General features: G+C 38.7%; 1 protein-coding gene across 1 annotated transcript in view; it reads right to left on the bottom strand.

The window, feature by feature from the left end:
- pard6a (par-6 family cell polarity regulator alpha) overlaps positions 1 to 23,875 on the bottom strand; it is a 31,885-nt gene extending 8,010 nt beyond the window's left edge. Inside the window, exons 1-2 of the mRNA XM_084734771.1 lie at positions 23,459 to 23,875; positions 16,426 to 16,648 (exon numbers count right to left, since the gene is read on the bottom strand). Of these exons, the coding sequence (XP_084590897.1) occupies positions 16,426 to 16,648; positions 23,459 to 23,575 (340 nt within the window). The 5' untranslated portion in view covers positions 23,576 to 23,875. The remainder of the gene's footprint in view (positions 1 to 16,425; positions 16,649 to 23,458) is intronic.
- Between the last annotated feature and the right edge of the window lie 357 nt (positions 23,876 to 24,232).

Genomic DNA, 24,232 nt, shown 5'->3' with positions numbered 1-24,232 from the left:
GTCAGCTTTTGCCTAATTTTCTTTTTCAAAATAAAAGTCAAATTCCCATAATAAATAGGGGTGTCCTGATCCGATACTGATATCGGATATCGGTCCGATATCAGCCAAAAAACGAGTATCGGATTTTATTGGACTGCATCTAAAATCTCCGATATAAGCGCTCCGATAAGCAGTCCATTTTCCGCTCCAGCACTTCTATCCATAGGTGACTCTGGTTGCTGACTATTGTTCTCTGTTTGAGTAACATCACTTGATCAATCCTTTTCTAACATTCCACACTACAAAATAAGTAATAAAAGTATGTATGATTCGTGCTGATATCGTATCAGATCGATATCGCTATCGGCCAATACTCAAGGCTGCAATAACGGTATTGTATCGGAAGTGAAAAAGTTGTATTGGGACATCCCTAATAACAAATGACCAGTATTCTTTGTAATCAGCCTTAAAATCTAAAATAAAGGCTGACATTTAAATAATTGATGATAAAATATAATCAAAAAAGGTGGGAGTGTCTGTACTCACATTTTGTCCATTTCCACAGAACCAATTCAGTACATCAACAAAGTCATGTCATACATGACATCCACTGTACTACTCTCACTTTCTCTTTTCAACAGAAATACAGTTTCCCTTCAATAATTATATCCAGGTGCTCCTACTCCACCGGTTTTAAGTGCTGCTAAGCAGCTGTTAGCTGTTAATACTTCCTTCACAAGAATATATTCTTCCCCCTGGTTCAAATTAAAAGCCCACCAGGAAGGAGAATGTTCATACTATCATCACTGGAAGGCTTTTAATGTGGACATCTCTGCACGAAGTGTTCAGTTTAATTAACAGTAGCTTTACAGCAATTGTAAAAAAAAAAAAAAAAGGCGACGTAGAAGCAATTAGAAATACTTAGTGAATTAAAACAGTATTTTTGGGGCGCCCCTATAGCTCAGTCGGTAGGGCGTGCACACCATGTATTGAGGCTGTTAGTCCTCTGCAGCGGCCGCTGGTTCAAATCCCGCCTGCGGCTCATTTGCTGCATGTCATCCCCTGTCTCTTCACCCCCCTTTCCTGTCATACCTTCAGCTGTCACTGTCAATAAAGGCAAAAATGCCAAAAAAATAACCTTAAAAAAACAGTATTTTTGTTAAAAGAAGAACAGATTGATATGACAACAGGTACATATGGAGTGTTAATATCACATTTTCACAACAATATTAGAATATGATTTTATTTTGTCCAGTGTGGATATGTCCACCCCTCTGAAACTGTCCTCCCTCCCCATGTTGACACTTTCAATAAGACTGTAGCCTTCACTAACTTGCCTGATTGATTAAAGATTAATACCAGAGGATTACAGAAGACTTCTAGAAACCTCTGTGAGCAAATTATGGAGGGTCAGGGTCTCTGGACTGAAGCAGATTATACACAGACAGATTTAATTTCAGTCTATAATCCCATTGTTGTTGTTGAGCAGCAGATGATTCTTCACTGTCTCCTTCTTTGAGGTATCAGATGCCCTGTCAATGTGTGTGCATGCATACACACACAGAAACACTGTGGATTATTACCAGGGAACCATATGAGACATAGCCTTCACTGCACTCTGGGAACATCTTTAAGCACTGCTGTGTGTTGAGTACGCAGGATGTCAGGGGTCAGATTGAAAGGTTTAGAGGCTTATTCCACTCCAGATGTGATTCAGCTGTGATCCATTTATCCACTCATTTCTGGCTGTGCATACTCTATATAAAAAGCAATATTTTTAAAAAGCAGATTTTTATGGACAAACAGGATTATCGAGGCCATAACCACTAATTGCTGAGAAGATGCAACAGAATTTTAGTGCATCTAGACAAACCCATTAAAATGCAATGAATTACGATTTACCTCTAGGACTGTGTATTGGCAAGAATGTGACATTATGATATGTATCATGATGCAGGGGTCACAATTCAATATTATACTATTTATTATTTACATTTTCTCCAAAGTCCTCCAGGTTACAGCCAGCGCTTATTATAGTTTTACATTAAGATTATGAATCAGCTGAATGTGATCTTGAGAGATCTTGAAATTTCATGGGATTTCACGGGATGCGATTTCACGTGATATCCTGTGGAAGCAGATGTAAACAAACTGGAGACAGACGCGGTGCAACAGTTTGCAGTGAGAAAAATGGACGCAAGTTAAACAAGTCTGGATGAGAAAAAGTAAAGAAAATAACTGTCTTCTCTTTATCCTGTTCCTGTTCTGTCACTGACACCAGCTTCAAGTAAGCATGTGTCTGAGTGTGTAGCTATTATCAGCACTGAGTTGGTAGAACTTCATACAATCCGAGGACAAACTATTTATTAAACAGAATGAAACACTGCGGGCAAGATCAAGGCAAGTCCTTACATCAGAGACAGTAGTGTAGGAGCATCACTTTAAACTACAGACCAACATGGTTGATGTTGGACACCATGGGGCCATCATTTTGGGAATGCTGGCTTAAGTCAGCCCTTGTGGTCAGTTAGCCATCAGTGACATGCAACCTGACATGAGGCAGTGAATCAGTTAACGTTTGTGTTAGTGCTAGTCCTTTAAAGGGACAGTTCACCCAGAAATCAAAAATATATGTTTCCTTTTTCTTGTAATGCTATCTATCCATTTACTTTATTTTAGTGTGAGTTTTTGAGATATCGGCCATAGAGATGTCTGCCCCCACTCCAATATAATAGAACTAGATGGCACTCAGCTTGTGGTGCTCAAAGCACCAAAAAAATACATTTGCAAAAACTCAACACCAATGTCTCTTTCCAGAAATAATGACCCAGTTACTTAAGATAATCCATATACCTTGTTGTGAATTCAATTTCATGTAGGAACTACTTTTTTTCTAGTAGAAAGAAAGTAGTTCTGGTTCTTAAGTATAAACAAAATAACACACTGCAATTCACACCAAAACAAACTAAATGGATAAATAACACTATAGGTAAGAGAAATTTGCATATTTTTAATTTTGGAGTGAACTGTCCCTTTAATGTTAAACAATACAGTTTACAGTGTATGGGGGAAGTTTAACAATGCTGAACAAAGACTGCTTATCCAAAACAGTAAGTGTCATGTCTTAGCCTACATATTAAATAGTCATTCAAAGACAAAATAAGTCTAGACAAGCTTAGTGTACAGGAGATAAACTGGAAACATAGAAATCAGAATGTTTCACTCTTCAATGGAATTGCCTGAATGTTAAAGTGAGTCCTGCTCTGAGACTTCCACACTGTGTACCTACAGTATGCCAGCAATGTAGCAGGCAAAGCTACATTCTATCAGCACCTGTAGAACAAGATTCTACAGGAAATATGACAAACAACATATCCTCAGCCTTCTCTACTAATGACCATGTTTGCTGGGTAAGACTGAAAGCAAGTGCATATATTTGTATAAATACACCACAACCATTATCAATTAATACAATTACATTATAGTCTAAATTATATTTTAATGACGTTTTGTGCCAAGCTTTATTCTTTCTGTCTTCATGTGAGTTTTTCCAATTTCCTGTGAGTGTGGACATCAGGGATGTGCCTTATTAGTTATTAGGCTACACAATTAAACATTGCCACCCTCGCTAGTTGTCGCCATAAATACTAGTCAGTTAAACTATTTAGCAATATTTTATTCATGCATAATGTCAGTTACCTGTTGCCTCTAAGGTGTTATGTAGCCCCTCTCACCCAGCACACATGTCAGCGTGGCCCACCCAACCCCATATGTTATTAATCAGCAAACTGGGACAGATGACAGCTCATAAAACCAGCATGGTTTGGCAGTGTTTTGATATAGGATATGGAAATAAGGTTGAATGTAGGCTGTGGCATAAGAAACTGTTTTATAAACACTCAAGTGGAGCAACCTTTGACCACAATGAGCACAGACATAGACATTAACCTGCAAGCAGAGCAGCTATAAGCTATGGCCTGAGAAGGTGAAGCATTTAGTGAGTTGATGTCTTATTTTGTAGGTTAATGTGCAATGTTCACATTGCAAGGTGCAAAGTGGCACACATTTCACCAGCATTCAAAATACGATTTGACAATTGTAGACTGTGATTAAAGACTTAAAATGATCTTAATGCACACAGTAGTTTTTCAGGTTTTTTCAGAAATTAAAATTTGCCTTTAATCGACAGGGAAATTATCATCCCTAGTGAACATCAGGTTTGAACAATTTCACTAAGATTGTGATTCATAAAGCAAAACCATGCATTGACATTAAACTTTATAAATAAGACTAAGAGTCTGCGTGCAAAAGTCGTTTTTTTAGAGTTCTAGTCTTGAACCTACACAGGTTCATGCTCTGAGGCCCTGAAGTCAGCAACTGAAGGTGAAGGTTTTACTGCATGTGGAGTCACACAGCTGAATTAACTACAGGCAATATGAGATCTTAGCATACAGAGGTAACTGTAGAGCGTGTTACTGTTTCAGATAAAAGCTCAGTCATTCATACATGCTGAAATGCTCACTTAGAGCACAGACACACTAACGAAACTGGTTGTTTCTCTCCATAGTTTGCTGGAGCGTTGAGCATTACCACAACAAATGAAAAGAGCAAGGAAAAGCATGTCAAAGAAGCATGTCACACATTCACACACACATGCACACAATACTTGCCAACTCTCACACAGGGCTTTTATTTAGTTGGAAAAAGAGATGAGAAAACAAAGTGAAGGCAGCGTCTCTGCTGGAGACAAATACCTGACCTGCTGCATTCCTCATACAGCATTCTTTCTCTCTGTCTGTCACACACACCATTTCCCTCACTGCATGTGTGTGTGTGTGTGTGTGTGTGTGTGTGTGTGTGTGTGTGTGTGTGTGTGTGTGTGTGTGTGCATTAGGTCACTCTCTGAGCAGCAGTATCGACCAACGGAGAGCAACATTAATGAAAGAGAAAGCACACTAATGCACACACATACACACATCACAATGCATATATATATTTATATATATGCATAGGTATATGTACAAAAACAGACTCACTGGCTTCATTTAGGGTGTGTGTGTGTGTGTGTGTGTGTGTGTGTGTGTGTGTGTGTGTGTGTGTGTGTGTGTGTGTGTTCCCTGACAAGATAGACAGAACAGACAGAACCTCAGCAGAAAGGGCCAGACTAAAGCCTGAAGGCACAGACACTGCTAAGCCCCCTCTAAACACACACACACACACACACACACACACACACACACACACACACACACACACACACACACAGTAGACTGATAGAAAGATATTGAAGGTGTTCTTCCTCCCTATAATACTAGACCAACACCCAAAAATCTGATTAACATTATAATGCCATGTAAATCCTTCAGTATTGTTCGACTACCATGTTCCTACATTTCTGGTCTAATCTTGGAAACCTCATGGCAGCATCATCCAAAACACAGTCATCGTCCAAACCAAAAATAAAAAGAGCTTTTAAACAAACTTGTGGAATACTTATCTGCTCGGACACACTGAAGTACACAATCATTTTAATTTGGGTTGCATAGAGGAGTTATTTGGATCATCAAATAAAAAAGACTACTGAAGAAACTCTGCAAGATTTATATCTGCAGTGCATATTAAAATGTGTTTTACTGTTAAGAGGGAAAAAATGAGAGCCTAATTCCACCTAAATGCACTTATTTGATCTCATTTATGAAGTAGGATAACGTCACGTACTGTAAGAAAATAAAACAATGAGATTGCCTGTTGACTCCACCTAAATACATTTATTTTTTATTTAGAAACTATTCAACATGTGTTTATGTTTTCAACATGCCAAGATAAAATAAGATCATGTGGAAATGGCAGTAAAATGGTCAGGAATGTTTCTTTATGTACAAATGAACTAGGGATGTCCCAATACAACTTTTTCACTTCCGATACAATACCGTTATTGCAGCCTTGAGTATTGGCCGATACCGATCCAATACGATATCAGCACGAATCATACATACTTTTATTACTTATTTTGTAGTGTGGAATGTTAGAAAAGGCTTGATCAAGTGATGTTACTCAAACAGAGAACAATAGTCAGCAACCAGAGTCACCTATGGATAGAAGTGCTGGAGCGGAAAATGGACTGCTTATCGGAGCGCTTATATCGGAGATTTTAGATGCAGTCCGATAAAATCTGATACTCGTTTTTTGGCTGATATCGGACCGATATCCAATATCAGTATCGGATCGGGACACTCCTAAAATGAACTCTTCACAAGATTTATTGATGAGGCCTATTGTGAACTGGGTCATGACAGTTTGTCATTTTTAGAGATTGGGTCCCCAGGAAAAAAGTTTGAGAAGCACTGGTATGGAGTATTATTCTTAACAGTCCCGTCAGTAAGTTGTGATGTTGCAATCACAACAATTTACCCAAATTTAACCAATCCATATTAATTTTGCACAGCCTTGCAATTTCGTCCAAACTCTGCAACTTTTCCATAAATTTGACATCATACATGTTGGCCTCAATGAACCCAGTCAATGTTTTGCTGTATTATTCACAAGTTTTTTGCATTTATATATTTATTTTATTTTGTCACAGTAAAAGAACAGAAGGTTCGTCATTATTGTTGACATTTCTTGTCACATGGCCTCTGTCAGCACAAGCTGCTCCATTTGTGTGAAGCTTGTAAAATGCATTCGCTCAGATTTTACATGTGTAAGCATGTGGGTATATGTGTAAGTTTGTCTCTGTGAGAACCAATCAGTGTGAACTTTCACATTCAGAACACGTTTGAAGATGAAATCATTCTGGCTGGTCCTCGTTCTCTGGAAGCTGTTTAAGAGCCAGGTGCATTAAACATTGTGTGGAACTGTGTGTACACACAAAGACAGGAATATGTATTCCTTTGTCAGATTCATAAAGCTGTATGTACGCCTGTTTCTGTATTATTAGTCTGTGATTGTGGAAATTGGTGCACCTTTCAAGCACGATCTTCTTTTCCATTCCCATAATTTTTGATAAATGGATGAAGAAACTCCTTTAAACATCAGTTTGCAAATCATATACTTTTTCCAGCTCCACCACTCACTTTCAGCTGTGAATGAGAAGAATAGTAGAAAAGAAAAAGTGCAGTTCAACTGACTGTGTTGCATCAGTGGGGTTCCCCAACAGCACCAGAGTGGCTGTCATTATGGATGGCTGCGACTATTTATAGTGCCCATAGCACTAGTTCATCACATTTACCTTTAAACCATCATCACATTATCTCTCACCTTATATTTTATGTCCTCATCATCCTCAACTATCTCTAAATGTATATTCCTGATTTGAAGTCTGAGAAGTGCACATTCTCTTATAAACATATTATTTATACACCTGGCTCCAGATGTTGGTTTTAAACTGAGGTTCTGGTGAAGGTTGAAGTTATGAAGCTATAGTTGATGGTGAGATTTAGGTCTAGCCAGGAAATGAAGGCAAACACTGAAGGATCCTCAGAAAGATACAAATATTAGGAGCTGTGTGTTTGTCTTGTGTCAGTTGTATGTTTATGCACTGTGACCGCAAAAAGCTTGATAACATATATTGAGAATGTCAATAAAGATCTCTAGTTCATAAGGTCCAAGAATATAAAAGTAAACATAATGGAATGCTTATATGTTGGAACTGTTGGGGCTCTGTTTATTGATATGAAGGTCTCTGGCAGACACTGAGAACAATAAATAACTGCCCAACTAGAAACTACTGCCTGCATCAGACACTGACTGACTGGTTCACTGACTAGTTTGAGTGTTGGCTGATTAATTGACTGTCTGACCTGTATCTGAAATTACGTATATTGACATGCTACATTTATGCCATAAGATTATTACTATGGGTGCTCCCATAGCTCAGTTGGTTGAGTGTTCGTCCCATGTACTGAGGCTGTTGGTCCTCTGCAACGTATACAATATATGTATATATATATATATATATATATATATATATATATATATACATATATATATATATATATATATATATATATATATATATGTATATATATTACTATAGCAATATCAATGAACACTTTCTTCATTCTGTCTGTTTCTTTGCCAGTATTAGATCATTGTCAACATCATCTGATATCAATATTAACTGTCATATTTAGTCACATAATCACATTTATCTCACTAACAATTAATAAAACAATGTCTTATAAAATACACCTCTGCAAAAGATTGTCTGTCTTTACAGCAGAGCGTAATTATGTATTCTTTGTATTGAACAATAAAAAGGAAATCATGGGTACTATTATCTCATTCTATCTGTGGGACATTGTCTCGTATTGATGAGTATAGACTGCTGCATATAGAGTGTGCTCTGGTAAAGTGTGTGCACTCTTCAAAGTTGTGTTTTAGGTGTTTGCAAATTGACTAAATCCAGTTTGAGCCCACACAACTAACACTGCATCCTTTTACTATATAAGCCTATCCTCATCTGCACCCATGCTCCTGGCTGCAATTTCTCCAACATTCTCAGTCCTTTTCTTTTACACTGAGCACTTGTACTTAATTACATCACTTAAGAGTTGAAAAAGGTAAGTTAGCAATTCATTTCCAGATTCTGTAACTTTTAGTGAATTGCTTCACCCTAATACTGTATAAAAACTATTACAGTCAGAGGTCCAGATGCTGAGTTTTAGTTTAAAACATAGAAATCAACCAATCACAAGTTTTGTGTTAGTTGATGATGGATTTGAATGTAGTCAACAATCGGTTATGTACACTCTAACGCCGAATGGTAAAATTAATTATTTGTAGTAAGTATTGAAAGCCCTTCTTTAGATGCTCTACTAACTTAAAAATGTTGAGTGCCAGTAGAATTTTATTTCTTGTGTGTTTGTTTAACTCATAAGTCTTGATTAATGAGAGAAATAAGGCCCCTAAAACACAAATACAAAAGAATTAAAAAATATATTTTATTTATTCCTATACTGAGTTTACTGAACATGAAATACTGCGATTTTATACTTAATAATTTATTCACTTCCTTTAACTTACGTTAAGTTAACTTACTTAAGTGCATGTAATTCAAAATACTGAAGTTCTGATAACCTCCAACTTTTGAGTTTATCAACTAATAATTGTGGCAACTGATTGCCTCAGTTTTCTTAGTACTGCTAACGTTTTTGGGTTTACAGTGTAATTGTCATCTAATATTATCAGTGCATTTGAAATTCCCAAAATGTAGCAGCATCTGGTACTTAACAAGTCATAACTTTAGATTGTGTCACTAACCACTACTTTTATCTGTTGGGCTTGTTCACTGACTAACTCATCCAGTGAATGGCTGGCTGGTGGTCTTACTTGTTGTGACCATTCACCACAGAGCACATTATTACAGAACAGCACTCAGTTTATATACTGGCCAGCTAGTCTGATAATACTGTGGATGATTGTGTGAATGACTACCTGACTGACCAGCTGCTGTTAAGGTAGTATTAGTTAGGTAGGTTAGGTGATAAAATTTAATTATAACAAATGTGAGTGGCAAAGTTCCTGCAGCTTAGTGAAACAGTGGATGACAAATAAACAGAAAATCACAAAAATGGATATTATCATAATATCATCTGCCTCTGTGTTTGTCTGTCCCATATCTGTCAAAAATACATCATGTCTCTGAGAACTGCACCTGTCATAAGCTTGTATGTGTGTGTGTGTGTGTGTGTGTGTGTGTGTGTGTGTGTGTGTGTGTGTGTGTGTGTGTGTGTGTGTGTAACAGTGACCTCACTCTGTAGTGCCCACCATCTGGAGCCCAAAGGGCTGCCATATGGCTGAATCCAGTGCAGGACTACAATGGGCTTGTGCCTCCAGTGAAGAGAGACAGAGAGGGCACGACATGAAACAAAGAGCTCACTTCATGCTGTGAGGGTGTGGTATTAACACTTACCACCTACTTACAACAGCAACTGAAAAACACAGTATCGCCCTTCCCTTTAAGGGATAATTTGTTATGATTGTATTTCTTCTCCTGACTGGTTTACAGAATCATTGTGTTTCATTGTGCTACAGTTTTATGGTTAAACAGGTAACACATTAAATACAAACTTAAGCATACAAACAGTTGTAGCTGTAGAGCATTTCCTCTAAGGTAGACAGAGAGCAGACAAATAATTATTATCAGACAAATTATTATTATTATTATTATTATTATTATTATTATTATTATTATTATTATTATTATTATTATTATTATTATCATTATTTTCTTTGTGATGTCAGTGTTTTCACTGACACAAAACAAATCCAAATCCATCCAGAGATATTCATCATCAACAATTTTATTGTGGTTTATCATAAAACTGATCATCATTTCATGTCTAATTTATGCAATAGAAAACAGTACTACTATAGTGTTGTGGTGCTGCTGCAGGCACGACTTGTAAGTTGTGTATCCACCTGGCCTTCACAATAGCTCCATGTCCATTGATCTCCAGTCTCTCCTCTTCCTGGTCTTAACATTTCAAACATATAAACCAAGCAAACCCTACGGTCCACATACTGTAACAGGAGCAATTCTGATTGTGAATTCTACATGGTGAAGAGGCACTGTGTAGTTCACCCTCCTCTCTTCTGTCCTGACCAGAGCAGAGAGGATTTTAAATTCTCCTGTAGCTACCTCAGTCTGTGTGAAGCACTGACAAAACAGCCAACAGCAGCTTCTCTCAGTGAGTACTGCAGGTGGAGAGGGATTGTAATCTGACCCATCATTAACTTCCGTTTGGGCTTTGCAACAAGAGAAGAAAGTTCAGTTTGCTTCTTCACTTCTCAGCTACAGTCAGTGTAACAGTCAGATGATGGGACTGTGCCACAACCAGTGGGAGTCACTGACACAGCAAGAACCATTGCAGTGTCTGGGGATAAATGACATTGTTTACCCAGAGCTGATGTTAGCTGCCAGTCTGACACACAGTGTGGCTAATGTTAGCAGTGTTAGCAGCAGCAGAAGTCTGCTCTACTTGAAGGTTAATGTCCATGTCTGCACTGAATGTGGTCACATTTTGCTCCAGTCAGGTGGTTATATACCAGTTTATTCTGTCATAGCTTACATTCATCCCCATTTCCATGTTCTATATCAAAACACTACCAAACCATGCTGGTTTTACAAGCTATCATCTGTTCAGCTTTGCTGATTAAAACATCTGGGGAATCCAGCAACACAGTACACACCCGCTCAGCCGGATAATGAATGCTTGGAGCTGGGTGAGGAGTGCCCGCACTTTGCACTGTTTTCACACGGTGAATTAAGGATTTATTTCAACCAAACCAGAGTTGGTGATTGTTGGACAAGTGAACAGAATAACAAAGATGGTTTAGGTGAGTTTAACATGTTTTTCTGTCAAGTTTTAATTATGTGTGTCTTACAAGGAGTTGAGATGAGCCAGTTAAGCTCACCTTAGCTCAGTAAAAGAGAGAAACTTGAATTCTGAAGGTGAACAGTTGGAAAATAGGTGGACAATCATCACTGTAGTCGCCAATGCTTCCCACTGTTACTCTGACAGCAACCTCAAACTGCCTCACTCAGCCAAGAAATCTCTCATATCACCACTTAAGGGACAGCTGGATTTAAAAAGTACTTCCTCTCCACACCACATCTGTAACTTAGTTGTGTTCAGCCTTTTGAAGCTTGAAACAAAACTTAGCCAGCTAGTTATAAATAAAGCTAAGCTAGGAAACAACATAATAGCGGCATGACTGAAAGAAACCCACTAACCCCTGCCATCAATGTTAGTGAGTGTCTTGGGTTTGCCTAAGTGGGCAGGTTTAATAAGAACAGAATAAATGGGACATGTAAACATGCATTAGTGCAATGACCAGAAGCAACTGGTATTTTATTATTTATTATTCCCACGTCAGACAGACAGAACTTTGCAGACAACTCCTGCCATACAACAAATCTGACAGGACACACTACCTAAATTACATAAAGCTTTTAACTCTTGATGGTTGAGGGCTCAGAGGTCGATGACTATTAGCCATCAGTGATGGACATCAGCCCAACTCTGACTAAAATAGAATTTCTCTCATCTATGTATCAACCCCTACAGTCCATCTCCTCCTGTTCTTCCAGTCAGAGCAGCATGCACATTCTGTGCCAGCAGTGCCAAAGCACCACAAACAACATTAACTGTCTTCCTTATGTCACAAGTCCTACTGTAGCAATTCATTCCAATTTGACTCATTTCAGCTCATTAGATAAATGACTGTGATGGCAGCATATCAAGACAGAAGGCAGAGAAATCCTCTTCCTCTCCAGCTCTGATTATCAGTCATCCCCTCTGCTTCCCTCCGTCTCTGCTTGTGCTTCGCTACTTGTGTATAAATATTTGATTCCCCCCTGCTCTCATCATGTTGTACACAGATATTTTCAGCCGTCTACAGAGAACTGGGGGAGCCCTGTCACTCACAACTGGAACATTATAGAAGTGCATTCCTATACACAAGTCTGTCACACACTGTGACACTATTCAATGTGTTTGTATGTGTGTGTTGGTATAATTTCTAGAAAGTCATTTCTGTGGCATCCTCTAGCAGGAAGAAGATAACACCACCCCCCCATCCACGCTCTCTTTCTCCTCCTCCCACCTTTGTCCTTCTCTCCCTTCACCTGTTCTCACAATGAGTGTGAGTGTGACTTTCATTCTCTTTCAATTCCTCCTCTCTCTCTCTCTGTCTGTATCTCTCTATCATATCCTCACACACACACACACACACACACACACACACACACACACACACACACACACACACACACACACTCTTTTATCAGCATCACACAGCTCATTGTCTCTATGTTTCCCCATCAGGACGCACCTTTAGCCTTAATGGTCTATTATGGGATATCCAGAACAGCTGTTTAACATACGTCAGCAAGACAAACACCATTCTAATGTTCAGTACCGCAAGTCATTTCACAACCATCATTTACACAAAGACACTTTTTCCAGTCAGTGTCAGGAGGCCACCAGTGTAATATTAATATGGAGCTGTCATAACTACCACTATATTACTACTGCAGAACTGTTACCATGGCTACCAGTGTAATACTAATACAGGACGAGACTTTTTAGCCTGGCTACCCTGCAATACTGATGCAGATGGACGTAATTCACAGACTGTAGCAGACATCAACCTCCCTCTATGTAATCCTTTCAGACCTTTTACACTGCACACGTCAAATACACACACATACACAACTCTCATCTCTCTCACTCACTCACTCACTCACTCACTCACTCACTCACTCACTCACTCACTCACTCACTCACTCACTCACTCACTCACACACACACACACACACACACACACACACACACACACACACACACACACACAAAGTGGTAGCAGTGAGTGGAGCTGATATGATTGATGAAGTCTTTTAGAGTAAGATAATCCCACTCAGTGGCTAATGGTTTATAACACCAGATGGGCTGCTATCACTCTCTCTCTCACTCCCTCTCTATCTCGCAGATACACACACGCACACACATACACACAAAGTAAACCCTGAGTATAGGTCAGAGAATGAAGGAAAGTAACATGAATTTAAGGACACAGACAAAGAGGGTGAATCTGCTGTTTAGTGAACAAAATGAACAGAGGTTAATGGTTCTGCATAAACACTTAACACACCATGATGCCCTAATACTGTGCAATATTAAAACAGCCACAGCAAGTAATGATTATTTTTAATTATCAATTGATCTGTTATTTCTTTTCTTTAGTGTAGTCTACAAAATGTCAGAAAATTGTGAAAAATGTTCATTACAATTTCCCAGAGCACAAAGCAATGTCTTCAAATTGCTTCTTTTGTCCAACCAACAGTCCAAAACCCAAAGACTCTTCATTTACTGCCATAAATGACAAAGAAAAGCAGCAAATCCTCACACTGAAGAAGCTGCACAATGTTTGACATTTTTGCTTGAAAAATGACTAAAACAATTAATAACTAAAAAAAAAAGAATTGACAATTAATTTTCTTTTGATCAACTAATTGACTAATCAACTAATCATTGCAGCTCTAATCTTCACTGCTATACCAATGCATTCACAGACGCTGACCTCCAGGAGAGAGCACACTGCTGCATGAATTATATCAAAGGCTTCAGCTGTGCGAGTCTCTCCCTTCATGTGGATGTGGTGTATAAACAGGATTACACTTCAGGGAGGAAAGATAAAGTGATTGTGGGAGTAGATTTTTAGTTGGCTAACTCATGACCTAATCCTTACTAATAAAGTGCAGGCTAGCATCTAAAGCTTAATTAAATTACAACATTATTCCTGATGTTAAAGTGTGATTTTACTGTGCTGAGTTTGATGAAATTATGATTTTTTTCTTTGTATTTTGGTAGTTTGCAGCATAAAATCAGTGGCCCTGCTAAAACAAAAGTGTGCATGTTGTTTTCCTCCTGTCCCCAATCTCTCAGCCCTAAACGCCATTCTTTCTTCTCACTCTCTTCCTCTCCCTCTCTCCCAGACCACTAAGTTAATCTGATTAAACTAGCAGCTGTCTGTGATTCTGAACAACAATAGCGGCCTGCTTAGCAACAGATTAACATCATTACATCATGAATTATGCAAGATACAGCAAGAGAAAGACACAGACAACAATGCAACTGCAGAGTACACAATAATCACTCCAATAATACATGATGGAAGGAAGTAAACACGATGGATGGATGGATGGATGGATGGATGGATGGATGGATGGATGGATGGATGGATGGATGGATTTTTTCGAGTGGTAAACAGCAAGGACAGCTAACTATCAGTGAAATATAATAATATTATTTCCCAGGAGAGAATGATGGTAGTCCAATTAGTTTTACAGCTGTAAGTAATTTCAAAATATGCATTTTACTGACATTCATCCAAACACTGAAGATGGTGAGTTTTGGTTTGATTCAGAAATGCCTATAAGTCCAAAGGTATGTTTACTGGGGTACCGGTCACCAATACCAAACATATCCAAATGTGCATGTGTTATTTACTGTGGGTCTAATAACTGTCTGTTATTTTAAGACACTGGTAGGCAACAAAGGCCCCAGAACTAAAAGTATGGGTTAATACAATGGTGGAAATAACATCTTATGAATATATGCTTAGCAGAGTAAGTGATTCCGAGCATTGCTGATTAATCGGTGCAAGTCTACTCATTATGCACAAAAACATGTGCTACCAGGCCACAGGGAAACAACATGAGAATGGCAGGAACAAAAGCTACATAATAATCATATAACTTTGATGCTATTGTTGGTGTAACTGCTATGAACTTGGTTCTGTCTGTCTGTGCAACACCTAAAAACAGGATATTGATTTTAAAATTAAACCTACTACAAGGAACTTTCATATTGTGTTGATTTTGGAGCCCACTTTGGACAAAAGCTGTAGTGTTTCCATGACATCCAAAATAAAATTATGCAAATATAAACCTGTTCCTGCTTCTTTTTAACTGGCTAACATACTTACTGTAAGTTTGTCTATGAAAACATAAACACAGGCTGGCTTCATCTGATTTCACAGAGGATTCGTCCCAGTGGCAAGCATGAAGAATAACTACACAGAAATAGCCAATCGTCTCACTGATGGTCTTATTTGCTTGTGTAGGTTGTATAAAGGAATCAGTATTAAAATTAAACTGTTTCATAACCAGTTAAAGCTTCTCGTAGTAGCTTTAATTATATCATCATTATGCAAAGTAATCAGTCATCACAGACCTCAGTACTTCATCTGTGTTGTTTTCCTCCTCCTTGTTATTACTAATTATTTGCACTCATCCATCAAACATGGGATTAAAATTTAGGGGTGAGCTGGGTAATTAAACATTTCTCATCTCGCTTGTAACAAAAGTCATCTTTCTGTGAAATAGAAGACAGAGAAAAATACTGACCTATCAGATAAGCTACAAATATAACTTACATCATGTGACTGGCCATTGATCATGTTGGATTGAGCTGACCTTTAAGTTGAGTAGTCTGCTGTTTCCAAGTGAATGTGTCAAGTCTAACAGAATAAGATTTATCCCTCAAATTCTGACCATATTCTCCAGCCCTACATATGGCAAACTCTGCAGTGATGGGTTTGCAATGTCAAACAGTGTCTTTGTTCAATCTTTCTTTGCCTACCTAGGCAGCAGTGTTTAAAAAATAGACATACCCAGAAGAACAGCCTACCCAGAGGGAGGACTGCATGAGAACAATATAAGAAAGAAGCTGGCAGGCAGAGAATCATTAGGTGGCGTCCTGTCAGAAGAATAAACCACATTTGATGAGGAGAACAAAGAGCTTCCCTGCAGTGGTGCACAGCCACATGGAAACAAGGAAGGACAGCCAACAGGTAGAGCAGTCCAGCACTGACAACAGTCTATCTACATCCCTGTTCTCAGTGTTTTAATGAATGGTGAGGAGAACTCTTTCATCTTACCTTTCTTGGTTATGATAATGCGGAGCAGAGGATTGGCTGATGAGACAGCTTTGTGGAAGTTGTCATCATTATTGATTGGAAGGAGATCTCCGTGGACATCAGCATATCCCAGCAGCACATCGACACCAGGGATGTGATGAATGGTTTGGAGGAGCCGGTAGAACTCCTGGAAGCCACCTGGGCCATTCCTCTTTAGAGCAAAGCGACGGTACTCTGCCTCAAACTGAGGAGGGAGAATGAACACAAACATCAAGTGGTGTTCCCCCATAGACAGCTCCCAGTTTAGGCTGGGACAGGATCAACTTGTTGCTGTTATACACTGACACCTGAGATAGACTAAATTACTATCTCCATTTACACTTACATTTGTTACATAATATTATTTATTGTATTTTTTAAAAAACACTAACAGCCATTTTAAATGTGTGTCTGGCTGCTAACACCATTAATATCAAAAGAAGGAAGGACTCTCATACAATCATATCACATTGTACTACAATCATCTAACATCTGTTCAACATGTCACCACCATATATATATGTGTATATATATATATATGTACATATGTATGTATGTAGAAAGAGAGAATACGCAGCAAGTCTATTTTTGACGGATGGTGCGTCAATTGCCACAGAGCAGGTTGAACAGGTAGGAAGTCAGACACGGAAAACAGGGGAGAATCCGGTTGATTTTCAAAATAAAAGACCCCGTGCAGACTCATGATCAGAAAGACAGACAGAAAATAAACAATTTATGAAACATGTACCTGATGCCAAAATGTCATTCTTTCAACATCTGGACTGGACAGTTTCACATTCACTTACATTCAAGTAGAACTAGAAAAATTCTGAAAATGGCCTGGAGAAACTCTAAATGTTTGTATGTTCAGGTCCAAATGTGTGTAATTAATTGAGACCTGAGCTTAACATCAGGGCCTAAAACATTCTTGTGCCACAGCTAGGCCTGGGCAATATAATGGCAATAGACACATCATCAACAGCAATAAGACAGTAGTTCACTAAAATGTTCAACAGTTTAACTTAAAGGTATTAAACGCTTGGGCTCATAAACAGACAATATTCATTGATAAAGAAGCATGCTAACACTGACAAACCAACAGCCAATAATTTAACAGCTATGTTGGCACATGATCATATACCCTAAAGCTAAACTGTTGCTTCATGTGCTCCAGAATGACTTAAAATCCTGTAGTACCTTATTATTAAATACAGAGGTATGCTGTGGGTGGGAATTCTTTAATGTAGTTTCGTCTGGTTTAAAAATTTAAGCTCGTTTTTACCTTAATTAATCACAGATTTCACACATGCTAAGTGACCTAAATCAAACACATCCACAACGTTGAACAACAGGTGCATGATGGGTGTGGCTAAAGTGCTAATGGTGGATCCTCCAGCAGTAACTCCTGTGAGGTGAGCAAGATGTATCAAAACTATAATGCCGAGGCTTCACTGAGATGAAAATTTCTGAAAACTCTGAGGAGCACAGTGGGACAGACACACAAGTGGACTGTTCATATGACACAGTGAAAATAAATGAGCTGAGAAGCTGGACGTGGATCATTTTGTGTTAGACTTGACGATGCACAAGGTTCACACACTGCTCTCAGACAACTGAGGACGAAAACAAAACTCTCCGGAAGGGAACGTCAACAACCACTGCAGGGCGAGTAAAGACTGCACAGACTCTCTGTTTGCTTGACCGTTGGTGGGCAACAGCTACTGCGGACTTCATACTGCTTCAACATCTAATGCTGATTCTATAAGAAGTGTTGGATTTAGAATGCTCATAGCAGCTGCTGCAGCGTCCACAGTCTTATTTTGTTAGACATCACTGGTGATCTGGTAAGACTACACTGAGGAATGGGGCTGAGTATTTCTAATTAATTATCAGTTGTATAGAATGCAGTAGTAGTAGTAGTTTACAATGTGCCCGTCTATAAAGAAGGACGTGGTACACTCTTATATTTCATTTGCTGCATTTTCACCAACACTTAAAATCCATCCTCATGTGCACATCATAAAATTCTGGCATTTTTGCCTACCGTATGTTTAATAAATATCAGGGCTGATATCAGTCTACATTGATATCGGCACATAATAAATGTCAAGTATACCAATATCTGATTTGACAAATTATGTCAAATCATGTAATTTGAATTCTTGGCCAAAGTATGTTTATGAAGTTTTTGATGATCTTTACTAGAAAAAACAACAACATTGTCATCTCTGTGATATCAGATAGATTTGGTTCCATCAGAATAATGGAATAATTCACTTTCCTATCTACATCTGAGCCTTTCCCTCAGGTGTGCATAAACTATAGGTTATATGAACTTTTTAAAATACAAAAACGTGATATTGTTACTGTTATCGGTATCAGCCATAAGAAGCAGATAATTATCGCTTATTGGTATCGGCTGAAAAAAATCCATATTGTGCATCCCTCATTTATAGTCAGAACCTCAAAAAAGGTGCACACTAGAGGATTTTAAAAATGTAAACGAATTACAAAAACACAGGAGACCACAGACATAACAACAGATTTAACATATTTTAGTCATCAGAATGCAACCATGAAACAATTCAGTAAAAATGCATGACCACACACTTTATACGAAATGATTATGAGTAGATTCCAGAGACTTGAGATCTCACAGAAACTCATGTGATCAAATGTGACTTCGGAAAAAACAAACATAGAGGCTGAATGTCATCAGGTGGTGGCATTTCTGTGAGCTATGTTTTGCACTGGAAAAATTATAAAATTATATAATAAATAAAATTATATACTCTCACCTGATTCATGTAGAATATGATGTGTAGGCCAGCACAACAATATTTAATGTAAGATGGTATATTCACACAGATTTTGCCCCGTGTGATTTCAAAATTGCAGTAGGTACATCGCAATTAAAAAAAAAACAAAAAAAAACATTAATTGTCCAGCCCTAGTGCAATCAGCATGGCCTATGCATTTTGCAGCACAAGCTGCAGTGTATAACGATCACAACATCCAGTTGATGACACTTCCGGCTCCCTCTCATCAGCTGTTACAAGTTTCTGCACAATATTCCGTCACTGTTTTTTTTTTCACACTACAGGATGTCAAGATTCTAAATCTGGGGCCCAGTCAGTTACATTAAGATTATGTGTAAAGCCATCAAACTACAGGATCATCTGTTCGGATCAGTCTCAAATATGGGCCGGGCAGGTCTAATCAAAACAAAACATCTGCCAATCTATCTTCTACTGTGGGCCAGTGCTTGTCTGAACTTTTAAAATGTGGTCAAGTTGGATCTCAGCTCATTTTGGCTTATCTAATTTTTAATTTCTAATCTCTTGTCCTGAATTTTCAACAGTACTGCATGTTGTGTTGGCAGGGTATGATTGTACCAGGACAGGGAACTTGTTATTTTAGGTGGGGAGATGAATACTGGTAATTAAAACACTAAAAATACTTAAATGGATTATTATAGGGAAAGGCAGGTTATGTAATTATGTAAATGGATTAACAGGACTATTGCCTAAACTCACTGTGTTGGCATGCATTGCTATGCAGAAATAAATGGAGTCATTATTAACACTACAATGGAACAGTTGCAACCTGTATAATTCAGATTATGATGAAAACACAGCCTAATGGGAAAGAAAATTAAGTGATCTACCAATCAGACTTATTCTGAATCACCACTGTGGCTGATCAATTCCTGTTAATAATGTAGTATTAACATATGTAACAACCCACAGTAGGGACATTGTGGTTTACATAATAAGCACTCTGCTAAAATGTCTCTTCATTTTCGTTGAGCAAAACAAGACGAGACGAAATAATGTTTTAATGTTTAGTCGCGTTTATTATTTTGCAGTATTTCTGTTTTCTAGGCTGTGTGTCGCACTGAGCTGACGCAGGCGATGTCACTTCCTCAATCCCCACTCGCGGCATTATTTAGATGCACCTGTGGTGGGATCATGGCCGGGCAGCTGGGGAAAAAACGAAGACATGCTATATGGACATACTTTGAGTACAAACAAGTGGAAAACAAAACGGAATGTGTTGTGGAAAAAGATGGGGAGAGATGCAGCCACAAAATAATGGGGAAAAACAAGACAAATCTAAAAAGGCATCTCAAGAGCTTCCATGGTGAAATCGAGGTAAGTTAAGACATTAACGTTACTTTCTATTTTAGAAAGCTCATGCAAACTCATGAGGCTGTGGTTAAGGTGTCACATTTTAATGTTAGCTTTAATGTTAGACGTTAGTCACTGGAGCTGAAAACGACTGAGACAAACGTGTGTGACTAGCATGTGTGTGTGTGTGTGTGTGTGAGAGAGAGAGAGAGAGACACTAGCGTAGCGTGAACTAAAAAGAGGATAAAATACAAATTTCATTGACTAAAACTAGACTAAAATGTCATCAGTTTTCGTCAACTAAAACTAGACGAAAATAGTCATGGGTTATTCTGACTAAAATAAGACTAAAATGCTCAGATTTTAATCGACGAAAACTTGACTAGACAAAAAAAGAGTATGAACATGACTAAAACTAATAAAAACTAAAATGACAGCTTGACACAAAGACTAGACTAAAACTAAAATCAAAACAGGCCGCCAAAAACAACACTAGATGTAACTCCCTTCAAATCTTGAAACTTGCCACCAGATGGTCCACACCTGAATTTCTGGCCGTGGCTGGCAGGTAGTCATGCAGGTTGACTGTTGACAGCAGTATTTAAATTCTTGTTTGATATTTTTTTCCAACTATTGAATTTAAATGCAGCACTGGAGAAGTCCAACACTGTAATATATTGTCACTCATTAACAGCAGAGGAAAAGTCATGGAATACTTGCTGAAAAGTTGAAGTAGGCTGCTTACTGTGAAGAATGCTTCCTTCCACAGTGCATTTGTCTGTAATAAGTACTTTAATGTTGTACCTGCTCTAAGTACTCCACATATTGCTTGCATGTAAGGTTTTACAAGAGGAAAACTATGCCACAGAGTGACACATAACCTGTAGTTTATGGGCACATGAGGGCAAGAAAGGCTCCGATGCAGAGAGCAAAGATGGATAATTCAATATTCCACAGCTCTGACTGAACCAAATCTAACTGACATCACTATTACAACACAAACACAGATCAGTTCTGACTCAATGTTCATTTACTTTCTATTTCATAAAATTCATCAGAAAACTTCACAAACATACTTAGGCTCTTACAGAGCATTTTGCCAAAGTATTCAAATTAAATCCTCTGACATAATCTGTCAAAGTACATATGATTATAGCTGACATTCATCAGCTATAATTCAATTATTGGAATAATAAATAATAATAGAAATTCCCCATTACTGCAATTACTAGTATTACTAAAATATTCTCCATAATGAAAACATATTATCTTTTGCCTTTGCTGACTGGCACAGGATTTTTTGGGACCAATGCTGATACCAATATTAGAGAGTGAGAAAAATTTGATCAATATATCAGCAGATCTTCTTTATCTATAAAATCAAAAATGACATCAGGGCACTGTGACAGTAAACAGTAAATAACTATAAATAAATAGAGAAACAAATAGAACAACTTGAATCAATAAGAAGTATCAAATTATGTATAAAATGCTGTCTTCAAAACTAAACCCTTTTTTAAGGGAAAAACTAAATATATACATGATACTGATAGAAACCAATCAGCAGACTATATATCAGTCTGGCTCTAGTAACTAGGAACTGAAGCAGTCAGAGAAATTAAGTGGAGTAGAACATACATTTATGCGTGAGATGTAGTAGAGAAGTATAAATGAACAAAAAAGAAATACTCAAGTGAAGTACACATGCCACCAAATGGGTGCTTAAAGGGACAGTTCACCCAAAATGAAAATTCTGTCATTATCAGCTCACCCTCATGCTGATTGAGGGTTAGCTTTATTTGTTAGTCCACACAACACTGCTGATGTTCCACATGAAAACAGTGTTGCAGAATCTCCCAAACAATGGAAGTGAATGTCGTAAAATGTAAAAAAAAAATATATACATGCATAAAATGCCTCTATAACTGCTTGTCTGGTGTAATCCAAGTCTCCTAAAGTCTTGACAAGATGTATGCACACCATCACAACACACACACACAGTTCAGACAGTGTGCATGTGCATGTCAACGTGGCTCCAAGTTAAGGATCTACAGTGAAGATTCAGGCTAAAAACATGGTATAAATAACATTTTTGTAGTCAACTTGGCATGTTGGGGCTTTAGTAGACTTGATTATCCCGACGGCATTTTATGTTATTCTGTTGATTTTTTACATTTTAAAATTCACTTCCATTGTTTGGGAGATTCTGTAACGCTGTTTCCCTGTGAGACTCCAGGAGTATTTTGTTAACTAAAAAACTAAAACAGCTCTAAGACATGCTGAGTGAGTACATAATGACTGAATGTACATTTTTTGGGTGAACTATCCCTTTAAGCACAGTTCTTGAGTAAACGTACTTAGTTACATTCCGCCCCTGTAGTATAGTACATACGCGTAAAGTAACTAAGCTTAGTGCTAACATGTCCACACCGAAATAATACTGACACCATCAGAGACACTACACTACAGTATTACAGGGACAAGTGAATGGATGACAGTGAAGAGATGGAGCAGGAGACAGTGAGACAGAGAGACACAGCAGACAGAGGAAGAGACACTGCGGAGGGAGTGTGTCCTGACACAGATGAGGACTGCCTGACTGCGGACTGACACGGAGCGACGGCCGGCAGCAGACGCACCCAGGCCGCCTGTCAGCCGCCTGTCAGCCGCCTGCACCCTGCTGCAGTAACACAGCTATTCTCCGTGAATGACTGGGGGATTGTCTGACGGTAACGCGGTGTGTTTGTAGCAGACATCATGTCTGCTGTGTGAACGGCAACAGAAGGTTGTGTCGGTGTTGTCAGGGCGGCAGCACCGACCAGAGCCCGTACCCTCTGTATATCACTGACATTAGCAGTCAAACACCCCCGTTACCCAGTACTCACTTTGCTCTTGACCTCCACCACGTTGTCGGTGAGTTTTAACGGCGTCCGGTGCTGCTGCTGTCTTGACATCCTGCTCCCCGGTTGGCTGCTCGGCTGAGGCACTGCGGATAAAACCATCCACTGAGTCCTGCTGGTTGTTCCTCCGCTGTGCTCCGGTAAAAGAACAAATCATTCAGAAAGAGCGCAGGCGATGAGCTCCGTCCTGCCGTCTGTTCTCGTCTCTTCTCCTCCACCGTCCTTGGAAAAAACAGCACGAGCGGTCGCTTCACTGTTTATGTCTCGTGTCCTGTGGAAGCGCGAGCGCACTCGCTGACGACACAAAAACAGCGCTCGCGACAGGTGGAGTCCGGTAAATTCAGTGTGGGACTGGAGGTGCTGGTGAAACCCGTCGTCCGCCTTCTCCTCCTCCTCCTCCTCCTCCTCCTTCTTCAACCTGAGCACAGAGGGGGCGGGACATGACGTGGAGCAGTCACACCAGCACCAGGCTACTGATAACTGGTATCAATACGAAGACTTCCAATACTGTAACCAGTGGTGGGATGTAAATAAGTACTGCACGTACTGCAGTACTGTCTACTCAAGTACCATTAGTTAGGTACTTATACTGTATTTTCTATTCGTAACACTTTCTGCTTCTTCTTCATTACATTTCAGAGGGAAATATTGTACATTTATCTAATAGCTTTAATAAATTGTTACTGTACAAATCATGATTTTTGCACTCTAATTTATGAAACATTTTGCTTGTTAAAAATTAATTGTCACAATTGTGAC

This window comes from Lutjanus erythropterus, chromosome 13 (genome assembly GCF_056507025.1).
Source record: "Lutjanus erythropterus isolate fLutEry1 chromosome 13, fLutEry1.hap2, whole genome shotgun sequence".
NCBI lineage: Eukaryota > Metazoa > Chordata > Actinopteri > Lutjaniformes > Lutjanidae > Lutjanus > Lutjanus erythropterus.
This window is presented reverse-complemented; position numbering and strand designations above follow the sequence as displayed.